This window comes from Pleurodeles waltl, chromosome 4_1 (genome assembly GCF_031143425.1).
Source record: "Pleurodeles waltl isolate 20211129_DDA chromosome 4_1, aPleWal1.hap1.20221129, whole genome shotgun sequence".
Taxonomy (NCBI): domain Eukaryota; kingdom Metazoa; phylum Chordata; class Amphibia; order Caudata; family Salamandridae; genus Pleurodeles; species Pleurodeles waltl.
The window spans coordinates 193,304,085-193,327,555 of NC_090442.1; the positions used below are offsets into that span (position 1 = coordinate 193,304,085).

Consider the following 23,471-nt stretch of genomic DNA (forward strand, 5'->3'; position numbering starts at 1 on the left):
TGGATGAGGTGTGGCAGATAGTGGGGACCCGTATTGGCAAAGGTGTGAAAGGCACAACAAAGGGCTTGGAATTTAACCCTCTTTGTAATTGGGAGCCAATAGCAAGCTACTGTGTTTTGTATTATTTGAAGCCACATTAAAAGGGTCTGAGAGATACACAGGTACAGAACGTTGCTGTAGTCCAGAAGTGACATAATGATGGCCTGGACCCTGTTTTTTGAGTAGAGGGCAGAAGAGCCCCTTACCTTGATCCTGACCGGCCACTATGCAATCCCCTTTCTAGAGTCAACTCAACACACCAAAACAGCTTTCGGTAAGGTTCTTTATGTGATGTCCCAGAGTGAGATTTTGATCAAGTCAAACTCCCAAATTTTTCACTGCAGGTTTAGGGATCGGAAAAGGGCCCAGCAGATCTGGCCACCATTAAGGTGACCAGAGATTGGACTGATTCCCCGCCACCATCACTTAGGTCTTTCCACCACTTAGTCTCAAACAGTTGAGGCCCATCCAATTAGCCACTGTTGAAAAACTGGTTCTCGATTGCTCCGAGCAGTTACCCGAGTTGTGAGTGAGTGAAATCACCAACTGCGTATCATCTGAATAGGATTCCAGAATAAGACCAAACTCTTCTACATTGCTAGCCAAACTGCAGATATTAATGTTAAAAAGTGTGAAGCTTAAGGAAGCAAACTACTCCAGAGCCTTATTGCAAAGACCGCAATCCGAAAGTCTATGTAATAGTGAGTTGTGGCATATAGTGTCAAAAGTGGCACTTGAGTCAAGCAAATAATTGCTACAGAGGAACTTTGGTAGAATATCCATCCGAGCTCTTCAGTAACCCCTTGGAGAGCATATTCCATACTGTGGAGTGGACGAAAACCTGACTGCAACGAGCGGGGTAATTTATGAGATTCCAGATACTGAGATAGCTGGCCATTAATGTGTTTTCCTAAAGCTTTTGCTGGGAGAGAAAGAAGGGAAATAGGTTTTCGAAGGGTCCAAGGATGTTTTTTTAAGAGTGGAATAACCGCTGCATGTTTTCATGATTGAGGGACCTTTGCTGATGAGATTGAGACCGAGTAACTCCATAATAATGAAATGGAAAATGAATGAGCCTGGCAGAACACAGTTGAGAGGGAAACCTGATTAATATAATCAATAAGGATATGAAAGCCTTCCTTTTGAATAGGGTTGAAAGAAGGTATAGAAGTATTAAGAGGCTCAAAAGTCTCTCAGGCTTTAATGTTCTGAGCTTCTGTACGAAAGGTGGTGTAAATATCCATAATGTTTTGGAAGAAAAATTGAACAAATTCATTGCATCTGCTCGTTAAGGGGGTGATGGAAAGAGTCTTAGTGGTGAGATCTAACATGAATTTGACTACAAAGCATTTTTTTTTAGAAGAATTAGAAGTGCTCTCAATTTTTGTCGCATAATATTCTGATTGGCTTTTCTAATAGCTTTCTGATAATTTTTTTAATGTTTTTAATTGCATTGTGATATCGCATCTTACAAGTAGGATCATATTTTTTTCCACCAGGCTTGTTCTACTATTTTACAGCCATTTTAAGGGCAGGACGTTGGCTGTTAAACTCAAGAACTGGTGGTTTACTTTTAGTATTCAAATTAGTAGTCCTATGTATTAGCTCATCTATATAGAGGTAATCCATGTCCTAACTGCTTTGTCCGCTTCCTCTATACTAGCATTAAGGTAAAGTTTAGATACTCTAAGAGAGTCACAGAAATCAGAGGAAGAAAGTTTAGACCATTGTCTTCTAAAAGGCAGAGTATGATTAAGAGTAGACTCATGGCCTAACGAGATGGAAATGGGGATTGCATAGTGGTTAGTCTATATCAAGGGAAGGGTTGAGTCGGCTACAAGATTCATAAGGTTAGTAAAAACTGGATCTAAAATATGGACCACAACCTGGGTGGAAACCTGAATACTTCTAAGCTGGATGGCATCATGATCCTTATCAAGGCTAGACACTTCAGCATGGTTTTGTCTTGCGTTAAGCCAACTACACAGCTTCAGCATCCTAAATCTGTCCTGTTGGAGGTGCGCAAGCAAACCTTAGGTCTGAACAATTTCAAAGACAGGCAAAGAGCAAGCTAACTCCTGTATGACTATTCTAATTAATTAAATTAATAAAACCGTGGCAAATATCTGAACATTGATACATTGCACAATATTCACATTTAAAAATTTGTTACACCTGACGCATGACTAAATCCTTTTCATCATATTAGCACAAGTGTACTATTCAATTTATAAATTCAACCAATGGCACGTTCACACTATTATGTTAACACTGTTTTGACTTCCTGGTTTTAGTGCTTTAATCCAAACAAAGTTTACAAGGGGTGCTCCCACATTTCCATCATACTCATGTATCAGAATCAACTTCCCTCACAACTTCCACTCCAATAAATGTTTACATTTAGTTTATGTCAGAAGATGGGTTGGTTGACTTCAAGGTGGTATGATCCTGTAGAAGTTTCCATGTATCTTTACTGATATCCTCAGATCCCATAGAGAATACAAGTTAGTCCTTAAGTTAGTAATAAATACTGAAGCCAGGATTTACTTTGAAAAGTGGGATAAGGGAATAAAGTATATGCAGGAGATTTGCACTATGCTATAAGTTCAGCTCCTGTACATTTGGTCAAATATCTTGCTCCAGAATTTAATTTCTGGATAATCCACACATCCTTACATCTCCCTAGTAATTTGGGAACTTGTTTGGACATGACATTTTATTTACCATTGAAGAGATCATATTGTCTGTGTAATGGACTGGCTTATCCAAGTAATGGGTGAGCCAATTGGATATCAGTGAGAGTTTAAAAAAAAGAGAAAGTATCACAACTTGTTAAAGGGACACACACCAGTAGAAAGTGAAAAGTACCTGATGATGTACTAAATGTAGCCGAGGCAGCACTGCCTTCTGGGAGACGTCCACACTGGGGTTCCGCTGCCTCCTCAAACAATCCATATGGAAGGATGCCCTCCGTCCTGTAGGAACAAATTAACATAAATGTGACAACTATGCACCCAGCACTTTACAGATACCACACACCCATGGCTAATCCTCTTGCTTTTAGAGTTGCAGCATGGAAGTAACAAGCTACCCTTCTATGCTAAATGCAACTGATTTGCTTCATAGTTCTTTGTTCCAACCTACTCAAAGTGATTGAGAAGCTCACAATGCTGTGCTTGTTATGCCCTCTAAGGCACTTTACCCATAAACTGTATGTGTTTATATATTGCCTTTAATGAGAATGAAACCTGTATCATGCATCATTGGGAGCGTGTAACTAAGCATGGCAAAAAAATTAATGGCCAGTTTCAGAGGTACAAGTTATTACTGCTTGTTTACAGTATTGATATTTTACTGAAATCATAAGAGTAGTAGAAGTGACCTCATACGTCTCTGGAAGCCTCTGACATCACCTTAAAACAATACTTTAATCGATCGCACTGGACATTAGATCCCAGAAAAGGCCTCCATATGTTGTTTTTAACAATATTTATCGAAAAAGTATTTGCATGTTAATAAACACCCTTGATCTTTCATAGAACATAAAATATGTTTGTGCTTTTTCACCAACAAAGCATGTAAACCACTGAAGGGATATATTACTTACCTTGTAAGCATCTGTTTGTGGCATGTAGTGCTGCACATTCACATGCTCTGCATACTTCTGCCTTGTAGTATTGGGTCTGGATATATGTAGGTTGTTTTTCTTCGAAGAAAGTCTTTCAAGTCACCAGGTAGAGTGACTCCTCCTTCTCGGTGATACTGCGCATGGGCATTAACTCCATTGTTAGATTGTTTTCCCGCAGGAGGGTGAGAATGGAGTGTAGATTAGGTGTAAGTTATGAGATGTCCATCTGAGAAATAGCAGAGTAAACTGTAACAGACACAGGTGTCCAGGAAGGAGGGTGGGTGCATGTGAATCTACAGCACTCCATGTCACAAACAGATGCTTACACAATAAGTAACATATTCCGTTAGAGGCATGTATGGCTGTAGATATCCATGCTCTGCATAGACTGTATAGAAGACCCCCTCAGAAGCAGTGGATAACCTGTGGGTGTTGCAGTTGTTTGAAAAAGAATATGTAGCACTGCCTGACCTACATTGGCTTGTTGGTGTGCTAAAACATCCATACAATAATGTTTAGTGGAGGTGTGTGGTGTGGGCCATGTCGCTGCTTTACCTATGTCAGCTATGGGAATGTTTCCTAGAAAAGTCATGGATGCTCCCTTTTTCCTACTAGAGTGTGCTCTGGGAGGAGTCAGTAAAGGTCTTTTGGCTTTAGCATAACAAGTTGAAATGCATTCTAATATCCCATCTGTCCATGCCTGATTTGGATATAGGGTTGTCTTTATGTGGAGGTGAAAAAGCAACAAAAAGTTGTTTAGTTTTCCTGAAAACAATTGTTCTATCAATATAAAACGTAAGAGTTCTTTTAATATCTAATGTATGAAGAGCTCTTCTGCAACAGAATCTGGTTTTGAGAAAAAACTGGTAACTCAATTGATTGGTTAAGGTGAAACTGAGAAATCACTTTAGGGTGAAATTTAGGGTTGGTACAGAGAACCAATCAGTCACTATGTAGTTGAACGAAATGTTCTTCCAAAGTTAAAGCCTGGAGTTCACAAACAAGTCTAAGTGAAGTGATGGTGACCAAAAATGCCACCGACTAAAAATGCCACCTTCCAGCAAAGGAATTGAGAGGGCATCAGTGTAGGGGTCCAACTAGGGGGCCCATTATTATTATCACATTTTTCTAAAGCGCATGGCTGCCTGCATTGTGCTTCCCAGCGCTAACAGCCAAGATAGGGAAAGACCATTTAGTCATATAGATAGGTTTTCAGATGTTTCCTGAAACTAGACAAACTGGCCCTCATTCTGACCTTGGCGGGCGGCGGAGGCCGCCCGCCAAAGTCCCGCCGTCAGGTTACCGTTCCGCGGTCGAAAGACCGCGGCGGTAATTCTGACTTTCCCGCTGGGCTGGCGGGCGGTCGCCTTCAGACCGCCAGCCAGCCCAGCGGGAAAGAGGCTTCCACGATGAAGCCGGCTCGGAATCGAGCCGGCGGAGTGGAAGCTGTGCGACGGGTGCAGTTGCACCCGTCGCGTATTTCACTGTCTGCGTAGCAGACAGTGAAATACATGTAGGGGCCCTCTTACGGGGGCCCCTGCAATGCCCATGCCAGTGGCATGGGCACTGCAGGGGCCCCCAGGGGCCCCGCGACCCCCCCTACCGCCATCCGGATCTCGGCGGTCCGACCGCCGGGATCTGGATGGCGGTAGGGGGGGTCGGAATCCCCGCGGCGGTGCAGCAAGCTGCGCCGCCGCGGAGGATTCAATGGGGCCGCGGTACACTGGCGGGACCCCGCCAGTGGTGCCAGTCCGACCGCGGCTTTACCGCCGCGGTCGGAATCCCCATTGGAGCACCGCCGGCCTGTCGGCGGTGCTCCCGCGGTCCTCCGCCCTGGCGGTCAAAGACCGCCAGGGTCAGAATGACCACCACTGTCATTAAGTCTAAGGCTGATAGGTAGGGAATTCCACAGTTTTGAAACAAGATAAGAAAACAAATGGCCACCCCCTCTGCTTCTCTTGATTCGTGGGTTGGTAAGGGGTCTTAAGTTGGCTGACCTCAAATTTCTATTAGCCTGATAAGGATCAATAAGATAATTAGGGGTATGTGAGCCTACTTCATATTTGGCAGGATGGGAAATGCAGAGGGCCTTGAATTGAATTATTTTGTTTATTAGTAGCCAGTGTGTAGGATAGTAAACGCTGGTAGAGTTGATTGGGTCTTAGGAAGGCCCAATAATATTCAGCCAGCTGCATTTTGAATGGTTTGAAGTTTATTAGTCACATATAGTGGACTACCTAAATACAAAGAGTTGCCATAGTCAAGGTGGGACAATATGAGGCCCTGAACCACTGTTCTGGGAGCGTCAATGGGAAGCCATTTGATAGTTTTCCGCAGGGCTCTAAGAAGGCCGAACCAACAGAGTGCGACCCTTTTAGCTTGTGATGCCATGGTTGACTGTCCAATAAGACTTTTCACTTCTGACTTGGGTAGTAGGCAGTCACCCAGGGATGGAGGCCAGGAAATTTAGCCCTCTTGTCTCTGTTTAGCTTTAGGCAGTGTGCCGCCATCCATTTATGAACTTGCTCCAAGCAGATATTTAGTTTTTGTGAAGTGGAGCTACCGTTGGGAGAGTGGGAGACGATAATTTGGGTATTGTCTGCATATGATACTATCCTAAAACCTAGTCAGCACATAATGTCAAATAGGGGTCAAACATAAATATTAAAAATTGTGGGGCTAAGGGAAGAACCCGGAGGCACACCACATTCTAGCTAATGAATCCTAGAGCAGAATTACCCTTTGCTAACTTAAAAAGCTTCTGTTGGTTAAAAACGAGGATAACCATATTAACGCACTGCCTGTGATACCAGTCTCTTCCAATCTATGCAAAAGAGTGCAATGAGAGACTGTACTGAATGCTGTGCTTAAACCAAAAAGAATAAGGTCAGCCACACCACCCTGATCCAGAACTTTTAGGTCCTCCGTGGTGATCAATAACTCTGTTTCCGTGCTACAGCCCCTACGGAAACCAGTTTGCGAAGGATGCAGTATGTTGTTGGCTTCCAGGAATTCTGAAAGGTGTTTATTGACCACCTTCTCCCATGAGTCTTGAGAGAATGACATTGAGGTTCCATGAAGGTGCAGGAGGAACCAGTGGTGGAATAACACTTTTGAGCCCCTCTATGAAGGACCCTTTGTAAGTGAAGCAGGTAGCAGACAATGGCCCTCATTACAACTTTGACGTGCGGCGGAGGCCGCCCGCCAAAGTTGCGCCGCAGGAATACCGCACCGCGGTCTGAAGACCGCGGCCGGCATTCCAAGTTTTCCCCTGGGCTGGCGGGCGGCCGCCGAAAGGCCGCCCGCCAGCCCAGGGGAAAACGACCTTCCCACCACGAAGCCGGCTCGTAATCGAGCCGGCGGAGTGGGAAGGTGCGACGGGCCCCGCGACTCCCCCTCCCGCCATCCGGTTCCCGGCGGGAGAACCGCCAGGAACTGGATGGCGGGAGGGGGAGTCGGAATCCCCAAGCCGGCGCAGCAAGCTGCGCCGGCTTGGAGGATTCCTTGGGGGCAGTGGGAAACCGGCGGGAGACCGCCGGTTTCCCTTCTCTGACCGCGGCTAAGCCGCCGCGGTCAGAATGCCCCGCGGGGCACCGCCGGCCTGTCGGCGGTGCCACCGCGTCCCGCGGCCCTGGCGGTTACAAACCGCCAGGGTCGTAATGAGGGCCAATGTCTTGTACAGTGGCTTTGAAATGGTCGATTTATGACAGTAGCAGACAAAACGTTTCCACTTTGCCACATTGCAAGCTCTAGTGGTAGGTCTACGGGCTTCTTTAAGAATGGCCATATATTCTGATGGCAAATTAAGGTAACCAAACTCTATGACCTATAGCCAAATTGCTAGGTTTGTGAGTTTTGGCATCTGGGTGCCTGATTTCTTCATGGATCTGAGTGAAAAGGTCCAGGCTGTTGTGGAGCTTCTCGTGAGAAACTACAGGGAGGTACAGTAGTGTTGTGAACCAGGGTTTACAAGCCCATGTCGGAGCTACTAGGATCACTGTGAGAGACGTCTGCCTGAGCTTCTGAACCAGAAATGTAAGGAGAGGAAGAGAAGAAGGAGCGTAGGCAAATATCCCTGACCAACTCATCCAAAGTGCACTGCCCTTGGAGAGTGAGTGTGGGAACCTGGAAGCGAAGTTTGGGCATTTTGTGTTTTCTGCGGTTGCAAAAAGCTCTATTTGAGGGAACCCCCATCTGTAGAAGTATGGAAGTAGGGCATGTTGGTGGAGTTCCCATACGTGGACTTGTGGCAGCATCTTGCTTAGCAGGTCTGCAACGTCGTTGTCCATGCCTGGGAGATATTCTGCTATCAGGTGAATGCTCTAATGCAGAGCCCTTTTCCAGGTGGTCTTTGATAGTTATAAAAGTTGTAGAGACTATGCCCCCTGTTTTTGTAGATAACACATGGCTGTCATTTTGTCATTACAGACTTGGACAACCTTGTGAATGAGATGGGGGAGGAAAGCTTTCAAGGCTAGGTGAACAGCTTGACGCTCGAAGAAGCTGATATGATGACCCTGGTGCTTGGCACCCCATGTCTCGTTAGATCTTTCAGATGTGCACCCTATCCTGTGAGTGAGGTGTCCTTTGTGAGACTTATGTGGGGAACAGGATACAGAAGAGGCCACCCCATCAACAAGAGAGTGATAAGTTTGGCAGTCTACCATCACTAGATCCTGTAAATTACCCATTGACTGGGACCACTGATGAGTTAGTCATTGCTACAACTGACTCATGTGTAGGCAGGAACGGGGTACTATGGTGATACAGGAGGCCATCATTCCTAGAAGGTGCAGGACTGTCTTCATTGTTATTTGGTGATTTGGCAGAAAATAAGGTAATAGGGCATGGAAATTGTGAACTCTTGCCGAATAGGGATAGGCTAACCCGATTTCTGTGTCCAGAATTGCTCTTAGATATGGCTGTATCTGCAGAGGTTGTAAATGGGATTTGGGAACACTGATTGTGAATCCCAGGCTGTGAAGCAGGTCTATTGTTAACTGAGTATACTGGTGACACTTTTGCTGGGTTGTGGCTTTGAAAAGCCAATCGTCCAGGTAGGGAAACACATATATTCTTTGTCCTCGGAGACGGGCCGCTACTATTGTCAAACATTTGGTGAAAACCTTAGGTGCAGTTGTGATCCCAAATGAAAGAACTTTGAACTGATAGTGCTTTCTGTCCACCACAGACCTGAGATTTTTATGATGGGCAGGGTGTACTGGTATGTGAAAATATGCATCTTTGACATCTAATGTAGTTATAAAGTCTCCCTGTTGAAGTAGTAGAATCATGCCTTGCAGAGTGACTATGTGAAAATGCTCTGAAAGAATATATTTTTCAGTGGCCTTAGATCGAGAATCAACTATAGAGAACCATCCTTTTTTGGCATGAGTAAGTATAGCGAGTATGCTCCCTGACCTGGGTGTGGTAGAGGGATGGGTTCTATTGCTCTTTTGAGAAGGCGAGCCTGGACCTCGTGTTTGAGTAATGTTTGATGTTCTATTGAGAGCCGAAGAGTGTGAACTGGAATGTTGGGAGGTGTGGTAATGATCACCAGACAATAACCACATTGGAAAATATCCTACATCCACTGGTCTATTGTAATTTATTGCCATGTGGGTAAAAGAATTGTGTATGCATCCCCGACAGGTGTAGTATGATCGGGGGGAAAGCAAAGTCATTGTTTGTTGGAGTGGTGGCACCACATGGGCAAGACCTTTTGCCTCTACTCTTGGTGTTGTATCCTCTATAGGAGCTCTATAATGTGTTTTTGTACTGGAGTACTAGCTTTGCCCACGCTGATAAGAGGTGGAGGCTTCCAGAGAGGTTGTTTTAGAACCACTGTGATAGCTGGAATGGCAAAAGGAACCCCTAGATGTAGGAGTTTGTAGGGCTCCCATGGACTCTGCCGTTTCATTGTCTTTATTTATTTTTTCTAAAGCCTCATCTACCTGGAGGACGAACAAATGTTCATTGTTGAATAGGACATTTGGAATATTCTGTTGAAACTGAAGCCTGAAATATGCAGCAAAGCGTATCGTCTAAGGAGGACGCTAGTGTTAATACTCCTGGCTGAAGTGTCAGCAGAGTCAAGGGCACACCGTATCGATGTTTTAGATATGAGTTTGCCCCTCTACAACTAGTTCTTGGGCCCTCTTCCTATGCTCATCTGGGAGATGTTGGAGGAGCTCATCCATCTCATCCCAGTGAGCACGGATATATCTACCTGAGAGACCCATAGAATTGGCAATGCACCATTAGTTTTTGGACTGAGCTGCAACCCTTCCCTTTTCCCTGTTGCGTCAATTCCTTTATTTTCTTTGTAGAGCAGCTGGGTATCGCCAGATGTTTGAGAGTTGGCCCTCTTTTCTAGCACTGGTGACTACCAAGGAATCTGGGGGGACATGCCCTCTGATGTAGACAGGGTCTGAGGGAGAGGGTTTATATGTTTTGTTGACCCTGAGAGCTAACACAAGCCCTAACAGGGTCCTTGAGTATGTCCTCTGTGTGGTGAGCATGGCAGGTATTGTGTGCCCCGGTGTGTTGCTGATAGTGTCTCAAATAGGAAATCCTCATTCAGAAGTTCCTTATGAAGTTGAACCCCATGAAATGTAGCCACCCTAGCTAAAAGCTCCTGGTATGTGGTAGAGTCATCAGGAGGTGATGGACTTGCGGGGTGCAAGCCGGGGTCTGTGTCCCCTGGTGGGGCAACTTTGTAAGAATCCCAGGGGTCAGAGTCTGGTGGGACATGAAAAGAGTCACCCCCAGTACTCGGGGTAATGGTACCATCACTGGGGAATCCCCGAGGGGAGTTATCTAAGGGATCTATGTCAGACTGCAATGAAGATGGCATGTCTGGTAGTGGTGGTGAAGATGGCGGAAGTGGTGGTGGTAGCGGAGGTAGTGAGGGTGGTGGCAAAGGCAAAGGACTGGTGGCTTTGTTAATCTTTTTGTGTTTGGGTAGAATGGAGACATCTAATGCCTCTTGGAAAAACAATTGTCTTTTGGAAGGTGATGGCCGAGGAGGCAGTGGCTTGGCTACAAACCGTCCAGTTTTTGGTTGGATCTGTTGCTGCCAGGAGTTCAGCTTTTCTTGTCGTTTGTGGAGAATAGACTCCACTGCTGTCTTGATAGTCTTTTACAGTGTTGATTTTGATGTTTTCAGCGCCGAGCTGATTTTGTGATCCACTCAGTGCCAAAAACATAGATGCCAATGGTTGGCTCGGCACGTAGGGTTTGGAGACTGTAGAGGTCATTGACGCCGAGGGTTTCAGATGATGTTTCGGCATGGGCTGGAAGACAGGGCGTCCAAATTGAATTCTCAGTGATGACCATAACCCACAGGCAATGGTGGTCCGAAGGCCTCCTGATCCGGAGTTGTTGGTCTTTTGAATGCTCGATTCGAGGCTGATAGGCAGGGGGTACTGTACTCACTGCGCAAGACTCCAGCATTACGTTGTTGATTTCGAACTCAAACCCTGGGTCGAATTCCAGGCTGGCCTCGACCGAGAAAGCCTTCTCTTTAGCCACCAAAGCCTCTGGATGCTGTTCTTTCTAGACATCTTGATGTCCAAAGAGGTCGGGAGCGTTGTCGGTGGCCTTTCGCTGCATTTCGAGCAGGCGTGCTTGACAGTCACGCAGTGTCTCTTTTGAACGAAATGCTCGACAGGCCTCGCAATCCACCTCTCTGTGATCTGGAAAGGAACACAGGTTACAGACCTGATGGGAGTCCATGGGTATTTTGCGAGACAACGCAGGCAGGAATGGAATAGCGTCCATTCCATCACCAGGAGGGCATTGTATGACGACTTCACTGGAAACTGAGTTTGAAGGCCCTGAAGGCTGAGGCCTTTCTGGGGGCTATGAAAGAGTTGCGTTGACTGACGGTTGATTCTACCTCAACGCTTACAGAGGAGAAACACGATTGATAACAATACGACGAGAGACAGATACAGAACCAATTGAGAGATCCAACAATGGTCTTGACTCGATGCGTAAGCCGATGGCGGAGAAAAAACAATCTAACAACGGAGTCGTGCCCATGCGCAGTACCACCGTGAAGGAGGAGGCACTCTACCCGGTGACGCCAAAGACTTTCTTGGAAGAAAAATAGCCTGCACACATATGGACTCAACACTAGAAAGCAGGAGTATACAAAGCATGTGTATCTACAGCCACACATGCCTTCAACATATATGTTACTTGTAGAAGTGAAGAGCTGTGCAACTCTCTTGCTATATCCGTCAACTATTCAAAGAAGAGTAGTGAAAAGCTACTTACTAGTCACCTTCGTTCTCTCTGCATATGTAGTTTGGTATTTATGTATCTATTCTTAGGTCTTGGCTATCAAGGCAAACCTATTGTTTTCAATACCTACCAAGTACGTAGGGGTGAGCCTTGGGTCAGTCCTTTGCTCATGATTGGATGACTTTTTGTCTGTCTCAGTTTTCTCCACATGATTTAATACCTTTTCTCACTATTCTCAAGTTTCTGATTGGATGAGCTGCATCCTTGCATGTCATCCTTGGTGGCACTCTTTTTAAATTTGGCCCTAAGCACTCCATTGTAGGGCATGTTTTTCCTTGCTCTCTTCCCCCTCATTGTGCACTCTTTCTTTACTCCTCGCTCCTCCATCCCATTTAATATCCTGCTCCCCATGTTTTTTAAATTATATTAGTATTTTTCACAAAGGCCCAGGAGCTGCAAAGTGCTGCTGAACCTGTCAGGATCAGTGCTCTATGTGAAGAAATTATAGCCTATTTTATTTAGAAGAAGGCTCTGTGTGGAGAGGTTATAAACTCTTACTTAGCAGATTCTTTTGACACTTCAATCGATTCGATACACTGTAGGTGATATTTCCTAACAGATACAATGTTATGTTATGTTATGTTATGTTATAAAGATTTATATAGCGCCCAACTGCCAACGGCCTCGTAGCGCTTATACAGCCATAGTGATGATATACTGTTTAAAAACACCAAGTTATTCAGTTTTAAGTTTTAAATAGCCATGTCTTCAATTCTTTCCTAAACGATAGCTCTTGAGAGTTGTTTCTCAGCTTGAGAGGGAGGCTATTCCACAATAACGTGCCTTGGTAGGCTACCGATCTTCCTCCCCATCTAGCTTTCCTCATAGTTGGAACTTTAGCCAGATTAGCTGAGGAAGATCTAAGAGGCCTAGCTGGAATATAGACCTGAGCAAGGGTTTTCAATATTTCAGGTCCCTTCTCAAATATGGCTCTATGAACATGGCACAGAGTCTTGAATTGGATCCTTTCTGCCACAGGGAGCCAGTGTAAAGAGACAATTCCTGGCCGTATTGAATGATGTTTCGGAATGTTTAGTAGTAGACGAGCCGCTGCGTTTTGTACTCTTTGCAGTCTCTGGATTACATATTTCGGGGAGCCAATGAACAGAGCGTTTCCGTAGTCAATCCGGGCCCCAATCAATGCCTGGATGACCATTCTCCTCGCTGTAAAAGGCAGAATGGTTAACACCTTCCTTAAGGTCCTAAGCAGAGCGAAGGTCGCTCCTGCCACTTTGTTTGCATGTTGAGCCATAGAAAGAAAGGGATCAAGCCATATCCCGAGGCTTTTTATAAGACCTTTAGGGGGGGGGGAAATCGATATCCCTCCCAGTATGCTAGGATTGGAAGGAGGAGTTTTATTTCCAAAAAACATAATCTCTGTTTTATCATCGTTAAGCTTTAATTTACTATCAGCCATCCATGTTGCAACTGCCTTCATATAAGGGCCCAAAGCTAGTCCCATATCCAGGTGGGAATTGGAAAAGGATACTATCAGCTGCGTATCATCGGCATAAGAAACTATATTCAGTCCAAAAGGCTCAACTATGCCTGCTAATGGCCTCATGTATATATTAAAAAGCAGTGGACTCAAGGCTGAGCCCTGGGGGACACCACAGCTGCTAAAAGTGCTTCTAGAGATACATTCTCTGTCAAGTACCTGGAAAGACCTACCATAAAGGAATGAGCGTATCCACTCTAACGCGGACCCATCAATCCCACATTCTTGTGCCCTTTCTAGGAGGATTTTCAAATCAACTGTATCAAAAGCGGCACTTAGGTCAAGGAGGATGATCGCGGTTTCCATACCTAAGTCCATCCTCTTCCTTGCCTCTTCTGTTATGGCAATCAAGGCGGTTTCCGTACCGTGTTTAGGCCTGAAACCCATCTGAGTCGGATGTATAATCTTATTTCCTTCTAGGAAAGATGATAGCTGAGAATGTACATGTTTCTCCGCCAATTTAGAAATTAAGGGCAGCAGTGAAATTGGTCTAAAGTTGCTTAGTATCTTGGGGTCCAGGCTAGTTTTCTTTAAGAGTGGCTTGACAATAGCTTGTTTCCAGTGGTCAGGTACAATGCCGTCCTTCAGGGAATTATTAATAAGATTCTTTATTATAGGCCCTATAACTGAGATACCCAAGAATAGGACCTGGGGAGGGGCCGGGTCAAGCGGAGAGCCCGATTTTGTTAATCTCATTAGACTGATCACTCTATCCAGATTGATAGGGGTAAAATTAGTAAAAGTGATTACCTCCCCGGCCTTCTGGTTTACTCTCTCCTGTCCTATAGTCGACGTATTAGGAAATGCCAGGTAAATAGTCTGGATTTTATCCCGGAAAAAATTAGCTAGCTCTTCAACATGTTGTTGGGGGGAATATCTACTTTCTACTTCCTTTCTAGGATGGATAAGATCTTTTAGGGCCTTAAAAATCTCCTTGGGAGAGTTAGCTGCAGCTTAAATTTTTCCTGCATAGTATATTGCTTGAGCTTTTTTTATTTCCAGGTGATATTCTCGGATCGCATTTTTATAATCCTTTTTCATGGATTCATTTTTGGTACATGGCCATCTTCTCTCAAATTTCCTACACTTGCAGTACAATTGGACAAGGAGAGAGGTATAATCTCATCCAAGCTGTTCTCTATCCATTTATTGACAGAGTGCGAAAAGACAGTTATATTATTAGTATTTATGCTCCCTGGTCTATTTTTCTCCAATGCGGAGACAAAGTCTACAGGTTTTAACCTATGCCATTTCCTCCGACGCGGGGGTATCCCTCTGTCTGGGGTCTTGTAGTGTGCAAGGTGTAATTCCATTTCTACAAGAAAATGATCTGACCAAACCAGCGGGGAGGATAGTAGAAATTTTAGATCAGGATTATTGGAAAAAGCCAGATCAAGAGTGTGGCCCCTGACATGGGTAGGGCCCTGAATAATTTGATTTAGATCACATGCATTCAACTCTGCTATCAGCCTCTTGGACAATAGAAACAACATGAACACTGTAAGGGAAACTCACCCCCAATTAGTAGTTTCTCTCACCAGAGGAGCTGCTCTAATAACCTTGAATTATTGATTCCTTGAAAATAGAACCCAAATGACATCTGACTGGGAATATCGTTACCTTACGACATATAGAGGGTCAACTGCCAAATGGCCGCTCCGCGGTCAGAAGACCGCGGATGCCATTCTGGCTTTCCCGCTGGGCCAGCGGGCGACCGCCAAAAGAGCGCCCGCCGGCCCAGCGGGAAAGGCCCTGCAACAAGGAAGCCGGCTCCAAATGGAGCCGGCGGAGTTGCAGGGGTGCGACGGGTGCAGTTGCACCCGTCGCGATTTTCACTGTCTGCTAAGCAGACAGTGAAAATCTTTATGGGGCCCTGTTAGGGGGCCCCTGCACTGCCCATGCCATTGGCATGGGCAGTGCAGGGGCCCCCAGGGGCCTCACGACACCCGTTCCCGCCATTCTGTTCCTGGCGGTAAAAACCGCCAGAAACAGGATGGCGGGAAGGGGGTCGGAATCTCCATGGCGGCGCTGCGGTCAGAATGGGCTGGGAAGCACCGCCAGCCTGTTGGCGGTGCTTCCGTGGTCCCCGGCCCTGGCGGTCTTGGACCGCCAGGGTCGGAATGACCCCCATAATTCCAGAATACTGACCTGCACCCGTTTTAGCAGGTAATTCAACATTTCGGGGGACAAATTCTGTAGGTTGCAACTGCAGAATACGTTCTCAGAAAACTAAGAGGATCGGGTGCTGCCGCATGCTGATTTACCAAACAAGTTGCAATCCCTATTTAGCGCTTCTCTCCAGTTATGGCTGAATCAGGTATTCTGACAAATCTGATGTAAGCCTAAAACGACTAGATTCTTCAAGCGACTAATACTAATCAGTGGTCCTTAATAATGAGACCGAAGGTCAGATTTGGGAAATATTTCTGTATGTATTTATTTTGTGTCATTTGCTTTGAATATGCATAATAAAAAGATACAATTAAAAACATTAGATGAAATTCAAAAGTGCCATTTTAATAAACAGTAGGCAGATTTCTATTTTGCCTGGAGCAGTGAAAATACTTGCACAGACTTATTACATCGACAACTCCAAAACTACTTGGTCTCTTCTGGAGTATGGGAAACTGAAAAAAGAAGTAACTATGAGAGCCCCATCACTCTGTCCCTATGTTTAAGGAAATTCAGCAGGTGGGTTCTTCTCCAGATTCATGGGCCGAATTAGAGTTTGACAGATAAGCTACTACACCAATCCTTCAGAGATGTGCAAACCTTAAGTTTTCCATAAACATAACTTCCTCAGAGGGCCTTGACGGGATAAGGGCTGTCAGAGGAGGAACATTGCACCACAGTGTAATATCTTTTTTTCCTGTCTGTCAACAGGAAAAGCATGGAAGTAAGGGACAGGAAAAAACATAATGCCCCCTCCCCCACACACACACTCCCTGGAAAAAAAAAACTATAAGATTGTGGGGGCCATTCATTTTTAGTTTTTCTGAAAACTCACACTTTAGGAGTTGTTTCTGAAAAACATATACAAAAAAGTTAAAAATGTGGTGAATGGTCGTTAACCAAACTTTTTGTACATTGAAGGAAACTCCTGTGAATGCATTTCCTTTCAGTGTTCAAAGATGACAGCTGGGCCAGTAGTCATCTCTAAATATGCCGGATGGTAGTCTGACAGGATGGTGGAGGTAATGTCCTTCACCACCGTGATGGACAGAGTTTTGTCTGTTAAATGTTAAATCGGGCTATTAGTCCTTTAAAAACCATCAAACTCTGAATCATGGCCAAAGTCTTCAAAAACACAACCTGCTTCAATAAAGATCTTCAAAACAAAAAGGAAACACCCATAGATCTCTAGAGACTCTAATCTCTCCTGAATCTCCCAAGCTTAAGGGGAAAAAGAAACCGAATAAACGATGGGAAGAATGAGTTGTGTACCTCATATGATGATGAGTGATTGCTCAAAAAGAGTTGGCACTTCTAAGACATTACAAAATGTTTTCAGGGTTCTTACTTGAAATTAACGAGCATTAGCAGTGTAGGAAGTTATTAAGATCATACATTAAAATGACTACATGCAGTACTGACAAACACATTCCAATATTACCTAGTGATGCAGAGCGAAGGAAGCCTCTCTTCGGCGACTGCCAGGCCTCTTCTACTCTGTCCTCTTTTTGGTGCCCATCGGAAGGAGTTAGCTGTCTATTTTCGTCATCTTGGAACGAAAACCTGCAAGGAACAGACCAACTTAGATATCAGAGATGCAGCCAGGGTCTTGTCTCTGGTGGCTTTCCTATGTTAAAATTAACAACAAATGAAACACTGAGATGTGAGAGAACTTTAATTTTCTACCTCCTGCCCCGTGACTGTCTGCAGCAGCTCCACACTATACAGTAGGGTATGTATCCCTAAGCCAGGAAAATACCAATCCTGGGTCACTGAATTAGGGTTTGTATATTCCAACTGAAAACTGCACTTATCTGTGTGGACAAAATCTGTAAGTAGCACTGAATTACACAGTCATAAGGTGAGGATGAGGGTGGGAAAATGTGTGTTACCAAAGAAGAACAGGTGGGTTGGAATTACAAACATAATAACAAGCATTTTCAATGCAACTGGTCTCGCATTAGCTCGAGTTAGAGCTATTAGCGTTGTAAAGAAAAAAAAACGTAGCACGATCGCACTATGTAAAATGCAGCACGATCGCGCTGTGTGGAAAATAAACAGATAAAGTAGTCCGGACACCATGCTGAAAACATCGAGCCTCGTATGTTTTTAGTAGTTTACCGGTGCAGTGTAGGTTGGCTAAACACCGGAAAAGGCATGACGTATGCATGCCTTTCACAAATGAAAGCAAGCGGATTTTAAAAGGCAAGCCCACGAACTAATGTAAGTGACTGACGTGACATGGGCGGGGTTTGAAGGCCAAAGAGAGATTACAGAATGGGACGGAGCGATTTGCGCTCACCCATAAAAAACAAAAAGGCAAGACAGTAGGAGGTAATCACAAACCTTCATATTTGTTTTTCCACCAAATTTGCATATCTACCTAAAACACCCAAGATGTCTTGATTAACTCTGGAAATCGAAATGAAAAAGCTTCTACTTTTCATAGAAGTGCAAGGCAAGTTATTTCTGCAGCTGTAAAAAGCATTTTCCACTTAGAAGAAAAGAAATACTTACTCACGGTCATGGTTCGTCCCGTGGACAATCCGCCGCAGGAAGTATCAGGAGCAGCAGGAGTTAGTTTGAAAATCTACAAATTGCCTAGGTATTCATGGACTCTTCTCTGAATTTTTCTCCAAGTATGGATTAGTATAGGCACGTTTTACGCATAAGTCTATGGTAAATAGATTTCCACATAATTGTTTGAGTTTGGCCCTTTGCGAGTGGTAATTCTTCAGCAGAAGTATTGGGAGTACAAACCACAGAGCTGGGCCCCCAAAGCATGACCATAGGTCGCGTTCCATCCAGAGCTTGTCCTGGGGGTGTGGGGTGCTAATTGATGACCACTGTGGTGCTAGTTTTTATTGATTTGCACCCCAAACCCATACTCCTGACCGCCAGGAACACAACTGTGACAGACAAGTCTTTTTATACCAAGAAATACTTGGCCACATTGTTTGTCAAGGCGCCGTAGCTCACAAGTTAATGATCCTTGAAAATGTAACCACTTTCACGTTTTGATATGACCAACTTGTGCATATGTTGTTTTAACAAACATAAGCATATGACTTCTGTTTAAATGTACACGGTTACACCATGTATGCCACCCTTATCGTATCATAGATCATCGTAGGTCCACTTTTGGTTGCAAACCATTCACGTAGTGAACTGAAAAAAAAGTAGCATTTTTTCTTCTACGTAATGTGTCAGTATATTTGCCAGAACCTTAACTCCATTCTGCTTCCTATCATCTCATCCCTCACTGCAGCTAGCCAAACAACACGTACAATATCCTGTGATAAGATTGTCAGGATACTTTTTTATCTTAATCTGTCAAAGCCTATGTTGTGCCTTTTGCCTCTATGTGTCAGTACCAATGGCTAAAGCTTTGCCAAAACCTTTGATAAAATTAAAATATCTTACTCTTCGACATTTAATGGAGTGTAGACCTTGTGTTACACTAGCTAAGTGCTACTGTAGGCATGTATGGCCTAGCATAGTCTTATGTTTTAATTCAGAACTCTTTGTGATGGCTTTGCAATACCCACATGTCGGAGAGGAGGCTTGGTTCACTGCTGTACTCCATGTCTTCATTGAAGTTCTCGTCATAGGTTTCATCCTGAGACGCTTCTTCACGACTAATAATTGGCAACCGGCTGTCTCTGGAATTAGAGCTGATGAGGGGAGACCAATAATAAAGCCTTGTCAGTCGGGCAAGGTTGTACAATAATAACAGATCATGCTTTTTTTTATAAACTGCTCGCTTCCATAATGAGCCTTCCCTGGCAAATTTTCAATGTGAGGTTCTGATCAAGTTGGTTGTATGTGTTAAAACCGTTTTCCTGAGTACCTTTTGTTAAAAAACATTTGCAAAAAATATTTTACAATAATGTGACTTTTCTATTTTATTAGTGTGACTTGTAGATCTTGACCTTCCCATAACAACGTTTTACTAACTTTCTTTTTTTTTCAAATTTATCAATGTTTATTTTCAAATTTTGATTTCTCTTGCATATGGAACACACCCAACAACCTCACCTACTGATAAAACCAACCTGTGTCTCTAAACGAGTAGCATTCTCCAACGAGTATCTCATGAGATGGTAGTAGCTCTCCTGCGTGCAGCTCAGCCTACTAAGTTAAAAAACCCTTTGCTTGTCTGAATTAATATATGTATATCAACACTGAAAAGTGTGTAGTCGAGAGAAAAATATGTGCATGTTTTGAACTTCTAAGCTTAAGTTTGGAGAAAAATTGTTACATCGATTGGTGTTGGGGAGGCTTATTATTATTAATATTATTACCTTGTGGCCACACTGGTGCAGCTCTCAACATCCCTGTTATTCACTGCGACCCATCTATAGGTTTATATATTTCACATTTTCTTTCTAATACCTTCTTACGGTCTTTCAGCTACTTATACAATACAGTCAAAGAGTAAGCAGCCACCAGAACAATGGAGTTCCTCACAGTATCACAAATGCTACCAGGTCTTTGCCCCCATACCTGCACAGAACCCCAATACAGTGCGAGAATACAACTAAAAGGGAGAGTTTTACAGCAACAGATGGTCTTTCTCATGGGTACACAGTTAAAAAGTTCTCAAATCCAAGTGAGAAGTACCTACCGTGCCAGTGCTTCATAGTATCGCGTCCTGACTCAACGAATAAGCACAAAAGAAGAAAGAGCATATTGTGAAGAGAGGGAGGAAGGATGTTGGGTAATCATCTGATTATCAAGACATGAACTAATCTAAGCACCAATCACACAAGCCTTTTCACAGCTTAACTACTATCACCTTTCAGCTCTCTTTACCACCTAGACAGTCCAAGCACAGAGGTAAGTTGGTTTAGAGTGCCCTTTAACATTTCACCCAAAAAGACATAAGTGTGGCCAGCTCACACCAAAATAAAAATGAGTAAAATCTTTGAAGAGTTTAATGTACGGATGTATAAGAAGAGCAGTTTGGGTCATGATGAGCAGACTTTTTGGTTACCTAATGTCATGAGGAATCAAACAACCTCCTACAGCAAAACATTATTATGAATCTAATTACAGTGTAAAAGAACACATAGCTTGGCATCTTTGCTAGAGAGAGCTCTTTTATGTGAAAGCACTTGGTGACAAAATGTTCTGGCCATGTTTTGGACAACATGAAAAGATACATTAAAAACTGTGAAAAGAAAGTGCAAGGCAAAACGCCATTTAACTTACTCAAGTGACACAAGCGACATACAAATTCACAGTTTTGATGCTCACTATGGTCAGTAAAGAAACTATAGGGTTATTTACGTAAAACGTATCCAGGTAAGCAAAACTCGATTACAATTAGTTTTCGAGCGTTCTATTTGTGTGATGATATTAAATACACATTACTGTCTTGTGAGTGACATTGGTTTTTGATTAATTTGTATGGCTGTAATTCACTCGAATTGAGGATAAAATAGGATTTAATCTGCATTCAAGAACCAACAGGAGTGCATGGTGTTGCCATCCACTTCCTGTTTGATTTCCGCTAAGTGAAACACTGCTTATATACGGAAGAAATGTAAAATGCTTATATGCAAAAAGTCTCTTATGCCATTTAAAATTAATCATTTATAATAATATGGTTGGCTAGATCACTACGACCTTACATTGAAACATCTGATGAAGGATGCATTTCAAAAGGTTTGGAATTGTTCAGCTAAACCCTTCTAAGTTGTTGTACATTATTCTCCCATTTTGTATCACACTCAGTAGCCTAGTGTTTTGCTCAGCTTTCTCTCATCACAGCATGTCTTTTTTCAGTCCTCTCAATGGTCATAGACCTTCGTCAAGGCCTCTACGGTCACTGATTCCCAATAATGATTTTGTTTCAACTATGACGTTCTTTTACCTCAACACACCTTTTCCTGCCCAATCCCAATGCAATCCCAATTTGATTCCTTAGTCTCTCCTGCCCATCCTGCCAAGCAGGTCTGGCCTTGTGTGACTTGGCTTTTCTCCTTCAGTCCTTACCTCCTGGAGCTCAGCTTCCACGACAGCCCCTGTGTCCGAGGAGCAGATGATAGGGGGTTGTTGTGGCCTTCCACTGTGCAAACAGTGCTGTGGTAGCTGGATGGGCGGCTGAAGCGACCCAATGCAGTATTGTTAGCATTGTTAATGTTCGCATTGGACCCTGAGGAAGAGTAGCTGCTGGGCGTGAAAGTAGAGTCTACTAATTTTTCGTGGGATGGCGATTCAGTGTCTCCTTGGATGCCAACACCCTTGTTGATGTGCAGTGGGCGCTGCGTGGTGAAGGTTTGAGGGAAGGTGCTCCGGACTTCGCTCTGGTAGTAGCTAACATGATTCCCGAACAAGCCACCTGCCCTCTGCAAAAGAAAACCTCACATGAGTGCTACGTTATTTCCACAAACACACATGTATCATGTAAATCAATATACAAACCCACAGTATCCTATCACAGGTACCACACAGAGTAAACGTGTTAAAAGTTTCACAGGATTTCTTTTAAAATGCATTAACCATGTCCAGACCCTCATTCCGAGGCTCTATAGCTGAACATGTCTAACAACCAGATTTCTCCTGATTTGGCATCCCAAGGGTTGGTTAGTTTTCAGAGATTCAGAGTCTCATTTTCTCCTGCCATGTTATTTCTTCTGCTTGCCTTAATTCTTTCCTGTATCCATTCCACGTTACTTCCCTGACTGTCTTCCTGCTTTAATAAATCTCTCATTCCAAATCCCTTTTTGACCATCAGTACCTTTACCCTCTCTCCAGTAGCAGAGACAGACTCGATAGTGACCACGCTTGCTGCCAGGCATATTGCATAGTTCCCCGTGGATCTCAATTAAAACCATATTCCGCACAGCCTTGAGGCACCAACATATGCCTGTTCCCTTGACCAATCCCACAGGCTTCAACTAAGGAGGGAACAAGTTGACTCCATTTAGCTACTGAGTTGGCTGCTTGTCCCAGTTAGTGCTTAGTCAGCTAGGCATTAACAACCATTATTTCATCATGCTAACTATATTCACAGTCCCCGTTCTGTCAAAGAGCAACATTCTCAACCATATGCTAATGATCGCGCCATTCTCAAAAATTACTGATACAGCAGGCACTACAGTAGCATCCTAAACAGAAACAATGTGCAATATTTACACCAAGTCAAACAAGTGAAACACTAATGGTAGTAATATGGGAGCACCTGACAGACGCACATTTTCAGAAAAATGAGGGAGATTGAAATATCCCAGAGTAAAGTACAGTCCCTTGACGGGGCATCTGCTAGGTATTACATTGATATTATTAACCAAAATGACACGTTTTAGAACTAGTTTATTCTCTCACATACCCCACTATGATATACATAGCCAGAAATGTATAAATGCGATATGACAATATGCTAAGAAAATGTACCCTGCTGCTGGGAACTTGTCGTGACATGTTCGTCTGTGTTGTATAGGTAGAGAAAAATTAATCAAAATAATTAAAAAAATAATATAATCCTGTCTGGTCTAGGTTTTGTGTGCTGTTGAGTATCATGAGAAATCTGTTGTAAGTGGGAGTCTGTCTCTCCAGTGGTCTATCAAACCAGGCCACCTTCTTCTAGCTTACATTGCCTTCTGCTAAAATAGGCTTACCCACCTCTGCTGTAATTTGTCTGTTCTTAGAGGGGGGCAGTAGCTCGGTGTAGAACAGCTTATATGGTTCCCTGACATAGCGTTTCCGTCCATGGTGACCTACGTAAACTGATGCTGAAGAGAGATTTTACTCTCAAAATAAGCTGTTAACCAGTATTCTGCAGTTCATGACAGACGTTTACACACCCTACTACCTTTT

General features: G+C 43.8%; 1 protein-coding gene across 1 annotated transcript in view; it reads right to left on the reverse strand.

Moving 5' to 3' along the window:
• Positions 1 to 23,471, reverse strand: part of CACNA1C (calcium voltage-gated channel subunit alpha1 C) — a 1,395,795-nt gene that overhangs the window by 51,594 nt on the left and 1,320,730 nt on the right. Inside the window, exons 44-47 of the mRNA XM_069228081.1 lie at positions 21,648 to 22,000; positions 19,196 to 19,321; positions 17,089 to 17,210; positions 2,908 to 3,014 (exon numbers count right to left, since the gene is read on the reverse strand). Of these exons, the coding sequence (XP_069084182.1) occupies positions 2,908 to 3,014; positions 17,089 to 17,210; positions 19,196 to 19,321; positions 21,648 to 22,000 (708 nt within the window). The remainder of the gene's footprint in view (positions 1 to 2,907; positions 3,015 to 17,088; positions 17,211 to 19,195; positions 19,322 to 21,647; positions 22,001 to 23,471) is intronic.